Source organism: Alosa sapidissima, chromosome 14 (genome assembly GCF_018492685.1).
Source record: "Alosa sapidissima isolate fAloSap1 chromosome 14, fAloSap1.pri, whole genome shotgun sequence".
NCBI classification, from domain to species: domain Eukaryota; kingdom Metazoa; phylum Chordata; class Actinopteri; order Clupeiformes; family Clupeidae; genus Alosa; species Alosa sapidissima.
Window position 1 is genome coordinate 23,909,803 of NC_055970.1, and position 21,744 is coordinate 23,931,546.

At 38.8% G+C, this 21,744-nt stretch overlaps 2 protein-coding genes and 1 long non-coding RNA gene across 4 annotated transcripts; 2 read left to right on the plus strand and 1 right to left on the minus strand.

The window, feature by feature from the left end:
* Nucleotides 1–1,414: 1,414 nt before the first annotated feature.
* Nucleotides 1,415–4,864, minus strand: LOC121681735. 2 transcript variants are annotated; one of them, XM_042061653.1, is made up of 6 exons: nt 4,597–4,864; nt 4,020–4,373; nt 2,723–3,206; nt 2,476–2,642; nt 2,324–2,373; nt 1,415–2,135 (listed from the first exon to the last, which is right to left on the minus strand). In XM_042061653.1, exons 1-6 carry the CDS (start codon nt 4,646–4,648, stop codon nt 2,007–2,009), a joined length of 1,236 nt encoding a protein of 411 aa, XP_041917587.1. In that variant the 5' UTR covers nt 4,649–4,864; the 3' UTR covers nt 1,415–2,006. The 2 variants fall into 2 exon arrangements, with proteins under 2 accessions (XP_041917587.1, XP_041917588.1); XM_042061654.1 differs by having other exon boundaries at nt 2,476–2,586; nt 2,859–3,206; nt 4,597–4,861.
* A 7,733-nt stretch (nt 4,865–12,597) lies between these two features.
* LOC121681764 lies at nt 12,598–15,957 on the plus strand. Its single transcript, XR_006022277.1, has 4 exons — nt 12,598–12,776; nt 13,618–13,734; nt 15,264–15,329; nt 15,760–15,957. It is a non-coding gene; the product is annotated as an uncharacterized LOC121681764 (long non-coding RNA).
* Nucleotides 15,958–17,796: 1,839 nt separating this feature from the next.
* On the plus strand, nt 17,797–21,526 carry LOC121681762. The gene is made up of 10 exons (XM_042061685.1): nt 17,797–17,910; nt 18,129–18,328; nt 18,751–18,868; nt 18,970–19,061; nt 19,139–19,250; nt 19,478–19,567; nt 19,906–20,082; nt 20,204–20,356; nt 20,536–20,746; nt 21,491–21,526. The coding sequence occupies exons 1-10, from the start codon at nt 17,901–17,903 to the stop codon at nt 21,492–21,494; spliced, it is 1,167 nt and encodes a 388-aa protein (XP_041917619.1). The 5' UTR covers nt 17,797–17,900; the 3' UTR covers nt 21,495–21,526.
* Nucleotides 21,527–21,744: the final 218 nt, after the last annotated feature.

Consider the following 21,744-nt stretch of genomic DNA (forward strand, 5'->3'; position numbering starts at 1 on the left):
GAAGTTGGTGCAAATAAAAATTTGAAGATGGCTACACTCTCAGTGGAGGATACTGATGACAACGAGGGAGAAATGTCTGATTGAGTGAATGGTTTTTGGAGGGGACATTTGATGTTTGTGATGTGTATGAGGCCAGCCTGGCAACATGTTCTGTATATAGTTGCTTTCAGAATTTGTGAGGAAGTACTACTTTGTTCCTTATAACTTTGTCTATTTGATTCATTGTTGAGACAATTTGTTGCTCAGCCTACCATTTCAGCAGTGTGACCTTACCGGACTTTACAGATATTATAACTCTTTTGATCCCGTGAGGGAAATTTGGTCTCTGTATTTATCCCAATCCGTGAATTAGTGAAACACACACAGCACACACAGCACACAGTGAACACACAGTGAGGTGAAGCACACACTAATATCGGCGCAGTGAGCTGCCTGCTCGGGGAGCGGTGAGGGGTTAGGTGCCTTGCTCAAGGGCACTTCAGCCGTGGCCTACTGGTCGGGGCTTGAACCGGCAACCCTTCGGTTACAAGTCCAGAGTGCTAACCAGTGGGCCACGGCTGCCCCAGATATTGTGTTCTCTGGAGGGACTTGAAATCATATTTAGCATTTTGTATTGACATTGTTGATTTCTGTTTGAGAAGAGTTTTCATTTGATACCATACATGATGGGTTTATACAGTAATGTGCATCTAGTTATTTTTTTTATGGTCAAAAAAGGGGGCGTGGCAGATTATGTAATTAAAAAAAAAATGCTCAAGGGTGCATCAGATTCTGAGTCTTCACCCCCTAAACTATCAATTTATGCAAAAAAAAAAAATGCATTCATACCTTATGTCACACCTATCCTGGGGTTCTACCTGACTACTTTGTTAATATGATAATATACAGTGAATACCGGTAATATGGATTCGGGCACTAGTGTGAGAGCAAAAGTGGCTGGCGAGAAGCACAGTGTATACTGTGGCATAAAAAATGTGGGTTATACTTTACTTGACAGTATCAACATAAGAGTGACATGACATTGTCATGAATGTGTCATAAACAAGTCATAAACGTTTGACATAACGTTTTTGTCTTAACAAAGGTTAGGGTTAGAGGTTAGGATTAGGGTTCGTGTGTCATGACAGTGTCATATGTTCATGACAGTGTCATGTAACTCTTTGATACTGTCAAGTAAAGTGTTACCAAAATGTGTGAGAGATGAAGATGTGATGTAAGGCACTAAGTGGTTAGTGCCAGGCTGAACTTCATTAGTGAAAGATTAAGCAGTTAGATTAAATCCACAGCATTGGCAAGAAATCACTTTAAACAGAAAAAAATAGTCAAATGAGATTACAACAGTACTGCCAGGCAACACTGACCCACAGTTGCTGCTCCCTGCATAAAAGGAGTTTGAGTCTTTTTTTTATTTTTTTTTATCAAACACACTTTATTCAAAATACAACAAAACAATTAAAAACTGAAACAATTTTCAGTTAGGTAGATTGGGATGAAGTAGACTCCCTCACCTACTGTGCCACAGCAGTGGGTATTTACTATGCTAGTCAGTGCACATGAAACATCCGTTGTGCTGTGCATGTTTGTGTGACCTTAATGTCACTTCACAGCCTGTCAAACTGACTGTAGTTGTTAGACCACAGTTTCCATGTCCAATTGGTTACACAGGCTGTCTGTTAAATGTTGTGGTAAGAGTGTAGATTTAGAAAGATTACTTTACTGACACACAATGAAGAATTGTGTTGCCACAAAGTTGAGCCATGTAAGATTTATTGAATAAGCACTGTGTAAATATATGTGTATGCTACTACATATGATTCCCAGTGCATAGCAGTCATGAATTCACTCCCACCAATACAAATTCACAGGGCTATGCGAGCTTATGGTTAGATTATGTGTTAATATTTTACATCGAGACAGGTCCTAGATTATAATGACAGCACATGATTTATTAATGGTAACATACAATTATCATCTCACAATCATTTATGAAAAGTGACGTACAGAATTTAGGGCCTAGAGTATATAACACCAGAGTAGGTGCTCTCCTGAGGTGGTCGTTTCTTCTCTATGCCACTGTTACTTTTCCCCTTTGTGAATTGTAGGGCTGCGTAGTTAAGGCCCTCTGCCTCATGGCCCTGAAGGACACAAGTGGACAACAAAACAGAGTGAGAAATGTCATCTTTCTGAAAAACATATTCCACCAGTTAATCAGCGCAGTGACTGGGGTTTGAGAAACACCGCAAGCAACATAAATGAGAATAAAAGAGAATATGTTTACAAATGCTCAACATGAACAAAAGCAACTATACATATTTTTCTTTACCTGACCCGCTAATTGCACTCTGTGAGGGTTGTGTCCTGAATGGTGGCGCACTGGTAAAATATAAAAAAACATGCAAACTGGTCAGTGAAAGGAACTCTGTAACTCTAATTGTTTATTACTTAATTATTTTTATGTAGTATAAATCTTATTACCTTCGCAGTCTTTACATGTCCTTCTGCATCTTAAACTAGCCAGGACGATTATTACTACAATAGACAGGGCCAATGCTGCCGCCAAACCAACTATCACAGGATCCACTGAGTCTAAGAGGGAGAGCTTGTTAACATGTATGGCTTTTGGCCTACACTTGTAAGCCAGTGTGTGTATATATATATATATATATATATATATATATATATATATATATATATATATATATATATATATATATATATATATATATATACACACATAAATGACAATTTCACTGAGCAGTTTATATTAGAATACAATGCATATAACTGAAATGAAGTAATACAGTGAAATGAAGTAATACAGTGAAATAATAAAGTGTTGATATAATTTAAAGACATACCTGTTTGTTTTTTATCCAGCGTTACTCTGTTCCCAAACAGTAATTTACCATATGAGGCCACAGCGCAGTAGAATGTTCCAGAATCAGATGTGTGACCCACAGGAAGTCTGTAGACGCAGCTCTGAGTGTGAGAACCAGACTCAGACTCACTGCTGCAGTTCTTTTGGATGTAAATACTCACAGGACGGGAATCTGCTGAAGCGAGTCTGAACCAGAACATAGTCAGCTCTTCGGTTCTGGTCTCAGTAAGTACAGTGCACTCCAGGGTCATTCGGTCTTCTGGGTGAAATGGTTCTGGTACTGAGGTTTGGATCTCTGCTGTAAAGTCCAGTCTGTGATTTCTGTGATCTGCAGTCATTTGTAAATTGTTACATACTTGTTGAAAACTGATTCACATTAAACAACTTAGATTAAAATAGACATTACTTGTGCTAGAGGTAGGGGATGTTCCACAGTGGATGATCAACACCAAGCCTATTTCACTTTACACAGAATGGCGCAGCGACAATGCACAACTGGCTTCTGCCATTTTCAAATGCATTGTACCTGGGAGAGCATTCATGCTATATGTGCTACCAGTAGCCTGAATGCCTAACCAAAGAATCGAAGCAGAACGGGTACCTTCCTTCATCAGTGTTTCCTTGATTTAGGCCCAACACACTTCCCGAAGGCTAAACAAAGTAAAAGGCCAAAGTCCTCCATACTCAAGATGTGTTGGGACATGTTACAAACTGATACATCAACAAGACAGTGCCACTCCAGAAACACAGTGGCAAGATTTCACAAATTCAGGTCATAGCATGATCCCAAGTAGTCTGTGAGCGCCTCAGCCAGAACCATTGGCTTGCCTTTTCAGCAGCCTCAGACAACTCCTTTACAGCTCTTTGGAGTGATTGTCCTCAAAAATCAAAATATAAAAAAGTGTTCTGCCTGACTTTACAGCAAAGTCTCTAAAACCTATCTCTTGTGTGTGCTTGCCAGTCTTGCTTCATATCATATTTTCAAAGGGAATATACAGTACTTTGTTGATTTACCTAATTTTGTAACCAAAACGGACATTATTTATGGTAAGCAATACATAATTGCTACACTTCAGTAGTGGAAATATGTACATAATGTGGATTTTAATGAGGAACTGACATGACACTATTTCAAACTTACCTGTCAATGCTACAAAAGTTCCATTTCCAAACACAGCATGGGAGAATTCAGTAAGTCCACAGAAGTAAAATGCTTCATCTGATACAGTAGTCCTGTTGATAGTGAGATGAAAGATGCCTTGATCCTTCTTTATTGTGTAATCAGATGCATTGAAGCCACTTTGAAACTGCGGTGTGCTTGTTGGTAAAGCATGTGCCATGACCATCACTACTGGCATTTCTCCTGGCCTCTGCTTATACCAGAGCATGTACTGCTGAGCATCATAGGCAAAGGTGCAGTTTAGAGTCACAGACTCGCCGAGCTGAGCTGTAATCACTGAGTCAGGCTGATGGACTGTTCTTTTACCAATAGCATCTAGAAAAGGCAAATATTTTGAAATACTGTAAAAAGATATGAGACATACAAAATAATCTGATGTGTAGGAGACTCATGGAGTGTACAACTTTAAAGACCTACATGTAAATGTTGATTTAATGTTGAATAGGTCACTGAGCTCAGAAACCAGGGGAAAACTCTAATATTTAAGCTGCATTTTACTGTGTCTCAAATTGCATGTAAAGTTGTTACAGATACTTACGTATTGTCCTGTATAGAATGATGACCAAGAGTATTATCTCCTTAGAGCACATGTCTGATATGTGTACCTCTTCTGTGCAAAGCAAGCTACTGAACTGTATTGATGTGTACAGTTGAAATTATCACTTTACTTCCTGTTAAATGTTCCATAACCTGACCACCCTTTTTTCCGTTACATCACAGGTTACTGAAAATTCAAAAAAGCAATATCACAGTACTTTCCACATTGTTGGGGCATAAACTATGCTGAAATTACAATAATAAAGAACATAAAATAAACATTAAATATACATGACATTGTAGAGGGGAAAGGAGAATAAGTAATTAAGCTGTTAGCAATCGAAGGTTAGTAATTACAGATCTGAACAACCCGGTCTCACGGCTTAACGTGATATCACCTCGAAAGTAAATCTGTTCAGGGGTGCTGCCATCACGATTTCAGCCCTTTTTTCTTGATAGGACAACACTTCCCTACCCTATTCATTTTAATGCGCGAGGCATAAAGCTGCCGCTGTGAGCGCTAACTGGTGACTGGGGGACAGAAGGGGAGACATTTGCGCGTTGGGTTTTAAAAGATTTTACCATTTCAAAATATATGAAACATTTCCCGCTATAATAATAAATAATAATAAAAGTTTAATTCATTGTCGTTTGTTTGCAATAAGCTCACCAGTTTAAGACTAAGCAGCACCCAGGTGAAGTTAGTTTGATATTTGATATTCGGATATTCAACAGATATTCAAAAAAAAAATTATGCGGCCGGTTTCACCCCGTGTTTGCAGACAATGTACAAACAGATGACCTGTCTACTTGCTCCCAGCCGACCTTAGGGACCGTCTAAAAAGTACCTTCTGAATTACCTTCATAGTCTTTTTTGTCAATAGCTTTGACATCATGTGACCTAGTGACTCCAAACCAATTCAAAATAGTTATCCTATATAGGACTCATTAGACACACCTCTTTTTATAGAAACTATATGCACACAGTATTTTATATGAATATTTTAAAGAAAATACCTTATTTCCCATAAGGAATGGTCTCCTTTTTTCAATACCTCCCAAGCCATGTGACCTAGTGACTCCAAACCAATGCAGAATAGTTATCCTATATGGGACTCATCGGGCACACCTCTTTTTATGGTCACGGTATGCACACTGTATTTTATATGAATTATATGAATTTTGTAAAAACAAATACATTATTTCCTATATGAATGGTCCTCTTTTTTCAATACCTCCCAAGTCATGTGACCTAGTGACTCCAAACCAATGCAGAATAGTTATCCTATATGGGACTCATCGGGCACACCTCTTTTTATGGTCACGGTATGCACACTGTATTTTATATGAATATTTTGTAAAAAAAATACATTATTTCCTATATGAATGGTCCTCTTTTTTCAATACCTCCCAAGTCATGTGACCTAGTGACTCCAAACCAATGCAGAGTAGTTATCCTATATGGGACTCATCGGGCACACCTCTTTTTATAGTCACTGTATGCACACTGTATTTTATATGAATATTTTAAAGAAAATACATGATTTACCATAAGAAACGGTCTCCTTTTTTTCAATACCTCCCAAGCCATGCGACCTAGTGACTCCAAACCAATGCAGAATTGTTATCCTATATGGGACTCATCGGGCACACCTATTTTTATGATCACTGTATGCACACTGTATTTTATATGAATATTTTAAAGAAAATACATTATTTCATATAAGAAACAGTCTCCTTTCTTTCAATACCTCCCAGGTCATGTGACCTAGTGACTCCAAACCAATGCAGAATAGTTATCCTATATGGAACTCATCAGGCACACCTCTTTTTATAGTCACTGTATGCACACTGTATTTTATATGAATATTTTAAAGAAAATACATGATTTACCATAAGAAACGGTCTCCTTTTTTTCAATACCTCCCAAGCCATGCGACCTAGAGACTCCAAACCAATGCAGAATTGTTATCCTATATGGGACTCATCGGGCACACCTATTTTTATGATGACTGTATGCACACTGTATTTTATATGAATATTTTAAAGAAAATACATTATTTCATATAAGAAACAGTCTCCTTTTTTCAATACCTCCCAGGTCATGTGACCTTGTGACTCCAAACCAATGTAGAATTGTTATCCTATATGGGACTCATCAGACACACCTCTTTTTATGATCACTGTATGCACACTGTATTTTATATTAATATTTTAAAGAAAATACATTATTTCATATAAGAAACGGTCTCCTTTTTTTCAATACCTCCCAAGCCATGCGACCTAGTGACTCCAAACCAATGCAGAATTGTTATCCTATATGGGACTCATCGGGCACACCTATTTTTATGATCACTGTATGCACACTGTATTTTATATGAATATTTTAAAGAAAATACATTATTTCATATAAGAAACAGTCTCCTTTCTTTCAATACCTCCCAGGTCATGTGACCTAGTGACTCCAAACCAATGCAGAATTGTTATCCTATATGGGACTCATCGGGCACACCTCTTTTTATAGTCACTGTATGCACACTGTATTTTATATGAATATTTTAAAGAAAATACATGATTTACCATAAGAAACGGTCTCCTTTTTTTCAATACCTCCCAAGCCATGTGACCTAGAGACTCCAAACAAATGCAGAATTGTTATCCTATATGGGACTCATCGGGCACACCTCTTTCTATAACCATTGAATGCACAATCTATTTTATTTTAATATTTTAAAGAAAATACATTATTTCATATAAGAAACGGCCCCTTTTTTTCAATACCTCCCAAGCCATGTGACCTAGTGACTCCAAACCAATGCAGAATAGTTATCCTATATGGGACTCATCGGGCACACCTATTTTTATGATGACTGTATGCACACTGTATTTTATATGAATATTTTAAAGAAAATACATTATTTCATATAAGAAACAGTCTCCTTTTTTCAATACCTCCCAGGTCATGTGACCTTGTGACTCCAAACCAATGTAGAATTGTTATCCTATATGGGACTCATCAGACACACCTCTTTTTATGATCACTGTATGCACACTGCATTTTATATTAATATTTTAAAGAAAATACATTATTTCATATAAGAAACGGTCTCCTTTTTTTCAATACCTCCCAGGTCATGTAACCTAGTGACTCCAAACCAATGCAGAATTGTTATCCTATATGTGACTCATCGGGCACACCTCTTTCTATAACCATTGAATGCACAATCTATTTTATTTTAATATTTTAAAGAAAATACATTGTTTCCTATAAGGAATGGTCTCCTTTTTCAATACCCCCCCCCCCCCAAGGTGGACGTAGAAGTGACGTAGGGACACCAAACCAATGCAGAATATCCTTTATGGGACTAATCAGACACACCTCAAATTAATATAATTTTTGCACATACTATTTTATAGTACCCATTTGTTTCTTTCTATAAATAATCAGTTTTTTTCTCAATACCTTCCATATAATAGTAGATGGCAAATAATTTTTCATATTGAATCTCTGATCTCTGTCTGATAAGTACCCCATAGCAGGACAGTTCTGTATTGATCTGTGTTGTCTAGGACCCCTCATATGGCAGCTATTGAGCAAAAAGCTGTTTTCCATAGGAAATAAATGTGATTCTTTAAAAAAAAAAATATATAATAGTTCATGCACAATATTATTTCACATTGACGTGTGTCTGATTAGTATCACATAGCAGAACAGTTCTATGTTGATCTGTGATCTAGGACCCAGTATATTGAAGGTATTGAGCACAAAGCAGCTTCCATAGGAAACAAATTGGTTTTCTTTAAGAAATTAATATAAAATAGTATGTGCAAAAATCATATTAATTTGAGGTGTGTCTGATTAGTCCCATATAGGATAACTATTCTGCATTGGTTTGGAATAATAGGATAATTATTCTATATTGGTTTGGAGTCCCTAGGTCACACGGCTTATTGAAAAAAGGAGACCATTCATGATGGCAAATAATGTATTTGATGTGTGTCTTATTAGTCCCACATAGGATAACTATTTTGCATTGGTTTGGAATCACTAGGTCACATGGCTTGGGAGGTATTGAGAAAAAGGAGTCTGTTTCTTATATGAAATAATGTATTTTCTTTAAAGAATTCATATAAAATACAGCGTGCATACAATGGCTAAAAAAAGAGGTGTGTCTGATGAGTCCCATATAGGATAACTATTCTGCATTGGTTTGGAGTCACTAGGTCATATGGCTTGGGAGGTATTGAAAAAAAGGAGTCTGTTTCTTACATGAAATAATGTATTGTCTTTAAAAAAAATCCTATAAAATACAGTGTGCACATAGTCACTATAAAAAGAGGTGTGTCTGATGAGTCTCATATAGGATAACTATTCTGCATTGGTTTGGAGTCCCTAGGTCACATGGCTTGGGAGGTATTGAAAAAAAGGAGACTGTTTTTTATGGGAAATAATGTATTTTCTTTAAAATATTCATATAAAATACAGTGTGCATACAGTGACTATAAAAAGAGGTGTGCCCGATGAGTCCCATATAGGATAACTATTCTGCATTGGATTGGAGTCACTAGGTCACATGGCTTGGGAGGTATTGAAAAAAAGGAGACTGTTTCTTATATGAAATAATGTATTTTCTTTAAAATATTAAAATAAAATAGATTGTGCATTCAATGGTTATAGAAAGAGGTGTGCCCGATGAGTCCCATATAGGATAACTATTCTGCATTGGTTTGGAGTCACTAGGTCGCATGGCTTTGGAGGTATTGAAAAAAAGGAGACCGTTTCTTATGGTAAATAATGTATTTCCTTTAAAATATTCATATAAAATACAGTGTGCATACAGTGACTATAAAAAGAGGTGTGCCCGATGAGTCCCATATAGGATAACTATTCTGCATTGGTTTGGAGTCACTAGGTCACATGACTTGGGAGGTATTGAAAAAAGAGGACCATTCATATCGGAAATAATGTATTTTTTTTTACAAAATATTCATATAAAATACAGTGTGCTAGGGTTAGGTCACATGATGTCAAAGCTATTGACAAAAAAGACTATGAAGGTAATTCAGAAGGTACTTTTTAGACGGTCCCTAAGGTCAGCTGGGAGCAAGTAGACAGGTCATCTGTTTGTACATTGTCTGCAAACACGGGGTGAAACCGACCGCATACATTTTTTTTGAATATCTGTCGAATATCCGAATATCAAATATCAAATTAACTTCACCTCGGTCTAAGACGCCGTGAATCGTGATCCCAACACATTTTGTCATGATGGCCCAAGATCACAACGAATGCGTCTTAGTTGTTTCCTTTTGTATAAATGAACGCTTTATTCTGAAAATATATGATTCCCGCTAGAAATATAACAATAAAAGGTTAATAATTCCTTGTCGTTTGTTTGCAATAAGCTTTTCCATTTAAGGCCGAGTAGCCTGATGGCCCAATATCACAACGAATGCGTTGTATAAATGAACGCTTTATTCGGAAAATATATCAGGCTACATAGGCTATTTCCTTCTAGAAGTATAATAATAAAAGGTTAATTACTTGTTGTTTGTTTGCAATAAGTTCAAGGATAAGCAGTCGTGAATCGTGATCGCAACACGCTACTTTTTCCCATGATGGCCTAAATCAAGCTGTGAGACCACCTTGGCCAGTTGTCTTCTTTTGAATTAATGAAGGCTTGATTGGAAAACTACTGCGAATTTGCCGCTACACATAATGTTTGTTTGCAAAGCTTAAAGTTGAGAAAACGTTATTTTTCGTGATAGGACAACAGTTCCCTACCCTATACGTTAGACCGGCACATCCGGGAACTTGACTCGTGACAAACGTTCCCGCCCCTTTCGGGGGGGAAACAAACAACCCCTCTCATTAACTCCAACGCAAATTAGGGTCAATAAACGTAATTCGTACAGAAATCGCAGGAATAAATAATAACAAAAAATACCACAAATCAATATGACCACTCAATACATAACCACTTTGCCGGTCGTTGACCGTGAAAGATACCTACAAAAACTTAATTCAATTAATATAAAAACACGTCTCTTCAGTATCCCAAGTAGCCTACGAAGTGGTGCAACAACCCCACTCAGTGACCAGAAGTGTCATACGGTCTTCTCTTCTTATGGATTGTAGCCATAATTTTCTTCTGTCAGGATTTTTTTTGAGGACATGGTAGGCAAAAGAAACTCAGGGAGGGGTTCTTAGCTGTGTGGTTGGTACATGTCTACCGGTTCACTCTGGCTTGTTCTGAGGGAATGTTTTCCCCTCAAAAGGGGCATGGCGCAAACAACCTGCTCTGTGTGACGCGGGTCCGGTTGTAAGTATGTACATATTTTAATGCGCGGTGCATAACGCCGCCGCTATGAGCGCTAACTGGAGAAATTTGCCTTCACCTCAAGTTCTGTCATTTTTAGCAAAAGATGAAACCATGCGGTTTCAAATGCAATCGGCCTGTTCTATGCCATTTCTTTAGGTCTAGGCCTACTTTAGCCTACATGTCAGCTCACAATGAATGTAGGCCTATCTTAGAAGTCGTCTTTTATTGCAAAGCCAGCTTAAGGTCGAAACGTCGTGAATCGTGATCGCAGCACGCCTGCATATCTTCATGATGACCTCACATTAGATGACAGAAGGGGAGAAATTTTGTTTTGAGTTTTTCCACTGTCTACGCCTCAGTGGCGTTGTAAAATCTTAGGGCTTAGGGCTGAAACAGGTCGAAAAACATGATCGGGCTAAAGTCTTACAACATCCAGGAGGATGCTATGGTGTTTTATCGTGATCTGATAACGATAATGTGCCGCAACCATGCCAAATAATGCTCAGTTATCAATTGTGACTGACTGTAGACTATGCATTGTGGAAAGGTACAGTAGGCCTAGGCCTACTACACATTTCCCACTAGATGTGAAATCATACAGAGCTAAATAAGAAGAAATAACATTGAGTTGATTCCTCCTTCGATTCAGTTTGCAAAACAAGGCATCTCATCCGCAACTACGGGAAGTCGTAGGTATTTTTCGTGATGTGATCACCCCCACCCTACCCTAGGCCTAATTGGTCACGTGTCTCTCTTCAAGCCACCGACCACCGTCTCGCGAAGCAGGTAGGCCATGACTTCACATGGTGCTCTGAATTTTGATTAAAATATGACAGATTGTTATTGATTTTGTGACATAAAATTGTGTAAGAGTTTGATAAGTATTGATTAACTTGTCTTGAAACCAAGACCTTAAAAAAAAGTGAATGATGGGCTTTGTTTTCAACCGTTTTCAACCCAGCCTCTCCTTAACCCATGCAAGGCTAAAACCTGCATGGTCATAGCCTATGTTAGTATCACTGTCCTGAAAGTTGCCCTCACTAAATATAGAGTGCAGGCATAGGCTAACATACTCTGTCTTATGTTTAGATATTAAAGTAGGCTAAGTTACCTAAATTTCTTATAAATATCTCATGGTGCTGGATTTTACAGTTGAATTGCTACTTTGACCTAGGCTGCCTTAGGCCTATTTCTTAAAGGGATCCCTGGCTTCTAAGACATGTTTGCCTTATAAGATTGACTTAGTCGTCAGCCACATAAACATGATTTAAACACACTCAAAATGCATTTGGTTTTCTTAAAAGTTTACAGATTCCTTTCACTCGTAAGCTGCCATCTAATCAAGGTCCAGTCAAGGCGCATCAAAATGTTTCAGCTTACAGTCTCTGCAAATGAAGAGATTTTATAACATTACAAAAAAGCATTTTTGTGTTTTTAAATCATGTTAGATAGCTGAAACCAATGTCAGTCTTATTTATTTATTTATTTATTTATTTATTGCAGATTTGTTGTTGGATACTTCTCCAGATTTTGCTAACTTTACCAAAGGCACTTTTAAGAGCCAAACTCTCTCCCTCTCATTATATACATCTCACTCACTCTCTCTCACTCCCTGTATCTCTCTCAATTGTTCACTTTCTCTCTCTCCCTATACATCCACCTCTCCCTCCCTATATATCTCTCACTCGCTGTCTCTATCTCTCCCTATACATCCATCTCTCTCTTTTTTTCCCTTTCGCTTTCTCTCTCGAGCGCTGTCATCACCATGAGACGCGTAATCAATCCTGATGCCAATTTTGAAGAGGGCAAACAGATGGCTCTCGAGATAGACCTCGATGCTTGCTTTGAAGATTACCGTGTAAGTCAGGGGTGGGCAAACTTTTTGGCTCAAGGGCCACATTGGGTTTTGAAAATTGGCCGGCGGGCCGCACAACCCCCCCCCAACGGCACACGCATAAAAAAAAATAATTTGAAAAATGTAGTATGAAAAGTATTGGTTTTACAATATTAATTGCTTAAAAATACTGCTAATTTCATGCTGTTTAACAAATGTATAAATTGTGCACTGTCGCTTTAAGACAGTCGCTTTACTTCACGTTTATTTCTCAATGATCTTCTGCCTGCTCCGCTATGGATCAGTTTTTAAATGGTCAGTAGTGGGAACTACTGTTGCCTTCATGATTTCCTTTTAAAACTTTCTTATAAGAAGGAGATATCAATTATCAACAATCACAAGCCAGCTGGAACCTGCGGCTCTCTCTCCCTCTCGTGAGTGCAGACGCGTTCCCAATTAAATGGATTGCATAATGTTCACGTTAGATCTGCTGCAAAGGAGATAACTAAGAGTTAACTTAGTTTAACATGATGTTTTGACATTGACATTGTAAACGTTATCTAAGGAGAGTGAAAAGCAGTTTGCAGTAAAGCTAACCAACGTCGTCTCTATCGCAGGAAAAAAATAGCGAGCAGCCTGATAACTAAATGAAATGCTCGGCGGGCCCGCGAGTTTGCCCACCCCTGGTGTAAGTTGTACAATTTGTTGTTTAATTGTAAATTTGCATGTTCTGTCAAGTTTGTAAGAGTTCTTTATGCTTGTGAGAGCCTCCAATAGCTATGAATAATTCTCTTGAAATGGGTGAACAGAAATTCTGAAACTATTGACACAATTTTGACTGCAACTTCATGTTTAACTTTTCTAGAGGGAATTGGAGGAGCGCAGAAGTGCTGCCCCACCAGCACCTAAAAGGGGTAGGCGAGGCAAGGGGGCAGGCAACCCAAGGGGCAGACGTGGAGGGCGCCCCAAAGGTCAGCTGCAGGTCTAATCAATTCTCATCAATAATTGTGTTTTTGTGTTGTGAAACATGCTTGAGTTAGATTTCGCCTGTGTGTCCAAGGTTTTGGCCTATCTGTATAATTTATATGAAGCCTCCGCACTGAATACAGCCCTGGACCAAAACATGTGGCAGGAATTTTACTTACTTAAACTATGTTAAGACACTGCCAGAGATACATAGATAATTTATTAATCACCAAGAGCAAAGTCAGTTGTTGCCTAGTTGGGTGTTGACATGTAACAGCGAAGCTACACCAGGCGCGTAGCACCAAACGTTCCGTTCACGACGCGTAGAATCCATTTTACACTTCTGGGGCCTCATTACAGAAAAATATCCTAACTGCTTGTCCTATCTTAACTTAAGTTTCAAAGATAGGAAAAATCCTATCTTCCTATTACAGAAGCAGTTCCTAAACTCATGGCTGTGTCCTATCTTATCTCAGACCTCCTATCTTATCTTAACTTAAGAAATCCTAACCATAACTGTCAGTTAGATTTTTAAATCGGCAATCGTCCTGTCATGCCTGTTTCTATGATTAGAATGTATACAACACTGCCTGTATCTATGAGAATGTATCTATTAGAATGTCAGGTTGCAAAGATGGTGTTCTAAAGACAGTTGTTTGCTCAAGATGGACAAACCATAATATCAGAGAGAAATAGGTCTAGGTTAGGCCTATGTAGGAAGAAAGAGAGTGTGTCAATATTGATTCATTGGATGAACAGGATAAAAAAATGGAAAAACAAAAAACATATTTATAATAATACATACCAGTAATAGCCTAATATTCTGTTATAATTATTAATATTTAATTGTTATAAATATTATAATTGTTTTAAAACACATAGCTTATAGGCTACATTTTTAAGTTTTCACTTAATTAACTTATTTAGTGAAATATGCTTTATGGTGTCCCTAACAGCCATGTCCATCATCTTGTCATAGGCTAGGCAACCACTCTCACAAGACTGTTGCAGTCAGTTTTGGCAGTTATTTTGCATTTAGGACAGGGTATGTGCCATCCTAAGTTAGGATTCATAAGTTAGGAAATTCTTGAGTTAGGATGGTTCTGTAATGGCCAAATTCCTATCTTAAGTTAAGATAGGCCTTTTTCCTAAATGCAGTTAGGAAACATGCTTCTGTAATACCAAAAATCCTAAATGCCATCCTAAACTGAGATAAGATAGGATTTCAGAGTTAGGAAGTTTCTGTAATGAGGCCCCTGGTGTAGCTACTTCCATTGATTATAGTGGAAGCTAATTGTTGCAGCAGACCCAACGTGAACTGAACGCTTGGTGCCTGGTGTAGCTCAGCCCTAATTGTTGTTGATTATTAAGATGTACAAGTAGGTAAATCTGTCATTGCTGTCTCCCCAATATAGTTTGAATCATAGCCTATACAGGTATTTACTAAGATAGACAGACAGATGCATGCTTTTTTATCCAAAAGGAAGTAAATGTATTCTGCAGTGTCATTGACTTACTGTGTGTAATCTTTGGTCTGTCTTATAGTGGTTCCCTTAGAGACTGACCATATTGCTGAAGAGCCTCAGTCTGTGGACCCTCAAGTGGAATTTGGTACAATATACTTTCTTTATATGGATGATTTGTGGATATATGATGAGTTATAAGTCATACATAGGCCTATTGGATGAAATTTGACTTGGTTGCTAGGCTACTTATCATACTTTGGGCAAGTTAAATCATTTGCAAATGTAGTCAACTTCCCACTTTCCCTGAAAGTAACAGGACTCGGGTGGATTTTGGTGGAAGATGGTGTTAACCATGAGGGGAAATCTGATTTCAGTATTCTAGGCATATGTACTGTAAGCGTACACCAGGGCTATTCAAATACATTTGCACGGGGGCCAAACTCGATATTTTTAGCACAATAAACACACAGGTCTATCGCTTGCTGTGGTTGGCAAAGTAAATAAGTACTTTTAAGTCCATTCGAGGAGAAATCATGACATTATTCTGTTGATCTAAATTCATATTGTCTTTGCAGAAAGAAACATGGAACTCTTGGAGGCTTTGGATGCGCCTGGGATGACCACGGCTTCATCTTCCTCTTCCACTTCCTGGACTCTTAGGCAGCAAAAGGCTGCACAAAGATGGAAAGAGGCAAGGCCTTTCCATCTGCAGTGTCTCCTGCAGACCCATAATGTGGGCCATCCTTTGTGCAGCCATTGCAACGAGGCTGCTGTTATTACAGTAGGTGGGAAGTCATTCATGTCTGGTTCATGTTGTTTCTTAGAAAATGCTACATGGTAGTTATTGTTTGTTAGTGGTGTAGCCTTGGTCCATTTAACTGGCTAGTATGTGAGACATGCCTGTTCTTGGCACTCAGTTGTCTTGCGTATTCTGGTGGTAACGGATGAACCAGATGAATTTTTTTTTCCATTCTAAGGTAAAAAGCTATTATTAGAATAGAGTGAATCAGAATTTTTCATGTTGACGTCAACTCACTTAACCTTGTCAGACCCTCAACACCTCTCTCCATCAGTGATATGTATTAGTAGTGTTGATGAGAATTCACCCAGTTGATCTGTAGTTGTAAATGTGCTCAATGAATACCGATCTTGCATACAGTAAATATGTATGCCATATGATGAATGACGGCCTTAAAATTGAGCCAAGTTTTTTTTCTCTCTCTGATACCCTACTAGATGCAGAGACTGCCTTCCACCTAAGTGGTTTTGTGGAAGCTGTGACGTGCAAGGGCACCAGCAATTAGTCCTGCACAATAGAGAGTCCATCCATGAGGGCTTCTTTAAACCCATCTCCCCCAGCACCATAATTGTCAAGGAAGTCAAGAATGCCCCTGTGACCTTCCAGACGTGTGTGTGTGTCCGGGAAAGGCAGTCATTCTCATTTCCATCAATGGTAAATGTATTTACACTTCAAATTACTATTCTTGTCATGTCTGTTGGTAAAGTATTTAAAGTACTAACTCTTCAAAATTCATCTTTGTTTGGTTTTGTAAAGGACGTTATGATTTGCACAAGCCCCTGTTTGCTTGCAAAAATTGCAACCAGCAGTGGTCTCCTGAATTTAAAGACATCCTTGCCAGTGGATATTGGCCTGCCTCCATCAGCTCCGACACATTGTACACTTTCGATGTTTTTAGTACGTTCCAGGAGCTTAAAGTTATAGCCCCAACCCTGTCTAGACAGGCTTTTGTCAAGCTCCTTGAACATCGAACAAGATGTGCTGGAAGGGTATGTGTTTACCATATTTCATATATTTGTCTTCACATTTGCAGACGTGAAAAGCTATTAATTGAATACCTCTTTCAGTCAGGACCTGTGTGTGGGGACACTCTTCAGCGAAGCTTTCTGGAGTACAGCTATTGCCGCTTCGAAGAGGATCAGCTGTACACCTTTAAGCTGCCCTGCCTGTTCACCCGAGATGCTTGCTGTGTCAGTGGATGGTAATAGGTAACTCTACAGGTTTCTTTGAAAAAGGAAGGTGGTTTTGCCATCTATTAAAAAATATTTTATATGTAGATATACTTTATGTGTGTGTGTGTGTGTGTGTGTGTGTGTGTGTGTGTGTGTGTGCGAGCGAATAACTACTTTACGTAGAAATGTTCAGGTTGCCCTTGGGGAAATTCTTAGTCATGTCATGTAAATAGCTTGGCCTACTTCTCTCATGGCAATGACCTCTTTGAAATTTGGACTGACTAGGTACAGTTGATAAGAGTTTTGTAGAATGTTCAATTTCTTGCTTTTCTTGCAGTGACTTCAGTAGATGTAGGTTTCTATTGCCATGCATTATAAACTTTATTTTCTGTTTCCAGCTTAAGCTGCACAATATCTTCAACAGTGCTGACCCACCATATTTTGAGGGTGTCTTTGTGGCGGAGGACTCATCTGTTTCTGAATTTGTTGCTGGTATACAGCAAGCGGGGAAACAGGCACGTTTTCATTGTTTGTGTCATTAAATACATTGAGAAGTGACTGCACACAGTTTTTGGAATTTGTTCTCATTTTGCTTTCTGATTCTTCATAGACACGTGGACAGGGCACATGTGGCCGCTCCTCTTTCTTGGCAGCGAGGGAGACCTCAAGGAGGACCACTAAATTGGACGAGGAAATCATGGAGGTTGCAGTCTGTTGACATGGCTTCCTCTTGAAATCCCTGAACATGTACAGAGGTAACATTTAGAACTGCCACAGTAATGAGAAACTCATCTATTATGGAAATCCAACTACCGTATATCAGACACTATCGATTTTTTTCTACAGTGCAGACAGTGTGTTCTTTATTTATGAAGCAGTAATATTGGATTACTTTTGTGGTGGTAAAACTATACAAGGGCTATAATTGCATTTAAAATAAAATATTTAATCATACATAACAGTTCATCCACAGGAGAAATATTTGCATACCCTATGTATCTTCATAAGGAATTGATGTGCTGCAAACCCACATTCCTGGCAATGGATGTGGTGTGCAAATACTGGCCGTACTTAAATAAAGCTGCCAACAGCCTCCCACACCTGAAACCTCTTACCACTGTAAGGCCGTTCTTGAGTGTCATGCATGCACAAGCACACTCCACCAAGTGTGAGGTAGGTTCATCGCTTCCTTTTCTTAATATTGTCTATATCTGGGGTCTCCAACAGGTAGCTCGCCACCTGGTTAGTATCTATTCAACAACTAGTAAATATAAACATATTTAATAAGACACCAAGTACTATGGAATATATCTATGGAAAATAAAGGTACATCACACTTCAGATGACTGTTTGCATTGCACTGTAAGTGCATGGTTAGAGTTACATGGTTAGAGATGCAACATTTATCTCCAGGACTACAGTATCTGTAATACCAATGGATAGTAGTAGTGGAGTAGCTCTTGGCCAAATTGATTTTGTCAAAGTAAGTCTAGGAGGTAAAATGGTTGGAGACCGCTGGTCTGTATGTACAGAAATATTAATTAATTTCAGCTTGTGTCAAAGGAAGTGTTGTATGGTTCCATTGATGTATGTAGGTGACATGGAGTGGAAAGAACTTAGAAGGAGCTGGTGCAACAGTGGGAGAAGAGGTAGAGCAAGTCAACAGCTACCTCTCCCGCTGTGCCCTAACTACGAAGTACATGACGAAAGGAGGTGACTGTTACTTACCCTCAATGTTTTTTTTTTTTTGGGCAATTGTTGTTTTTTTGGGCAATTGTTGTATAACTGTGGCTTTATACATTTTCTCTCAACAGTACGTGTGGACATGCTGACGGTCCATGCCATAGCATGGAACAAAAAGAAAACTCTGGGCTTACACCACACATTGTGTGCCATATATGTGAAGGTGAGTCTATCATTTAACAGGCTGTTGTTATCTTTTTTGGAACCCTTTTTGCGATTGTGTTGTGTTACTATTATCAGACTTGCAAGATGCTTCTGGCGGCGATAGAAAAACAGGAAGAGGAGAAGCAATCCTTGGGGTGCACAGATGAAATAGTATTGGTTGCTGATGTGAGGGAATGGGCAGCCAGTGGTAAGCATGGAACAGAAAACAGCCTTCCCTTTTGTTCTCCCAATGTAAAGTCTTTCTAGATTGGATCATTGGATTTATTCATAGTAATGATGCACAGGAGAATCTGATAATCTTGCTATGAAGATGTTTTAACCCTTAAAATCACACCTAAATCCTTTCATATTTTCTCAATGAAGTGGCATTGTGAAATTTGCCTGCACAACACTATAAATATTTAATATTCACAGATAGAATGGGTACATCACAGCTAGAGCAGGCCATAGAGGGGCATTACCTGAACTTGAGGCAAAAGAAACTCACTCTCTACCGACAGAATGGTATGTCTACGATGATTAGGTGTAGTTGTGTAAAACTTTGGCCTGGGAATAGACCAGAGCTTTGTTCTACAAGGTTCATACAGAGTGTCTGGACATGGGGTACTACTTGCTGTTATTACTTGATGTTTCACTTTAAAAACATAGAATGACTTCTTCACTCATAGCTGGCCTTAAATGATAGCATTCTCTCTCTGCATTCATAAATCCCCCATTGATGATTAGTCAGCATAGAACTCATTGGGATTAATATAGATCATCGCTGTATGGAAATGATAATTGAGCGGAAGTGCGTCATGGCCAGGCCGTCACAACTTGCCCTCATTCTTTTCATTTCTCAGACAGTGGCAAGCTCCGTCACCGGATCAGACAGAAAATTGCCGAGAGCAAAAAACTGCTTTTAAGGGACATAACAGAATATAACTCGAAAGAGCCCGCTGTGGAAATTAACCTCAATGAGGTTGAGCTGTCCCTATCTGGAGAGTGTCTTGCATGGCCGTGGGAGGTTCATGGAAGTGGTAAGGGACTGCAACCTGTTTTTGGATTTGTAGTACAAAAGTAGGCTCTAGGCTGATTATTGGTTGGTGCTATACTTGTATACTTCGCTTCGCTTGTAACTTGGAGTTGTATGTCTTTTAGCCAGAATTGAAGACAAAATCCGGGTTTTCCAGTCAATAATGCGGAGGATGAGGTTGGAGGAGGAGAAGACCATCTTGGTAAAAGAGATGGCCCAACACTGCTCCTGGATGAAGAAATTGATGGGATCTCTGCAAAGTATAATTTCAGCAGAAGGTAGGTTTGAATGTTATGATCTTTCAAAAAGATTTTACTTAGGTTGTAATATTATTAAGTGTATGTAATATTTTTAAGTCTGGGATGGAAGCTCATAGGATATTACAAGGGTATTTATCCGTAGCAAAATAGCTTTTTATTTGATGTACATTTTGTTATTCTTATTCACCCACTTGCAGACACTCAAAATGAGGGCCTCTCTGGTCTTTGCCGCAGACGCCACAGTGAAATTGCTGAGATCCTAAGAAACAGCATCCACAATTACAGGGCTGTTTTAGGGCCTCAGGGATCCTTCCTGTTGTCTGCAGAGGATCTTGAAGAGGCTGAAGATCCTGACACAAGTGAGGATCCAGAGACCAGTGAGGATGAGGAGGAAGAGGGGGTGTGTTGGTAAGGTGTAGGTGTTAAACTATTTAAGGCATAACGGCCGACGTTGCCTCCGCTTATCACCTGGTTGCAACTCACACGTGTACAGAAGAGATGCCAATTTCAAAATAATAAAATGTGCAGCTCTGTTAAATAAATATGTTCAGTTGCTGTACTACTTTAACTTTAGCGGTGATTATCGCTAGTATCAGCTGATTCAAGTGTTACTAGGTTTAACTGTCGTTTACTATGGTCGCTAGGGTCAACATTCAAAGACTATCGGTATAGAACAAAGATAAGACTTTTTTAACAGATCTACTTCATAAGTTATTCAGAAATAACGCACACCCTTTCAGCCAATCAGAAATCAGTATTCCATTCCACCAGGTGATAAAGCCTGGTAATACCAGTCTTTGCTACTTTGACTTTGTATCCAGACACTGGCATGGCGTAATTGGCAAGTGTTTAAAGTTCATATTAACAGCTCATATTAAGCAAACAATGTCCAGTCTACACACCTGCCATGCCTAGGCTGGCATTGCATAGGATGTTGCTTTGTGCATTATCTTAGCATAGTCATATTGGATATACAATATGAACAACCTGATGTTTATTTTTCCCAGGGGTGAATTTGTACACAGACCACAGCTCTGATGGGGATAACTATACATGTTACTGTATTTGGCCAAGTATTTTTGTAATGTGTTTTCATGTAAATGTCTGTGTGCCAGTCAAAAAACTGTAATGTAATTTTTCTCCCTTTTTCAGCTGACCTCACAATGGATTGTCATGGGTTGTACCATGGTAAGTCTTACATAGGCTTTCACTGTTCTGACCATCCTGATGATTATTCAAGGTGGCTGATACTGCTCTTGTACTTGGTGTAGCCCCCAGTGTTTGGTGATCTTTGAAAAATGGAAAGTAGTACAGTAGATGTATTCTATGCAAAACAAGACCAAGAATGGTGATGACGAAAGGGGGGGGGGGGGGGGGGTGCAATTGATGAGTTCACGGTGACCATG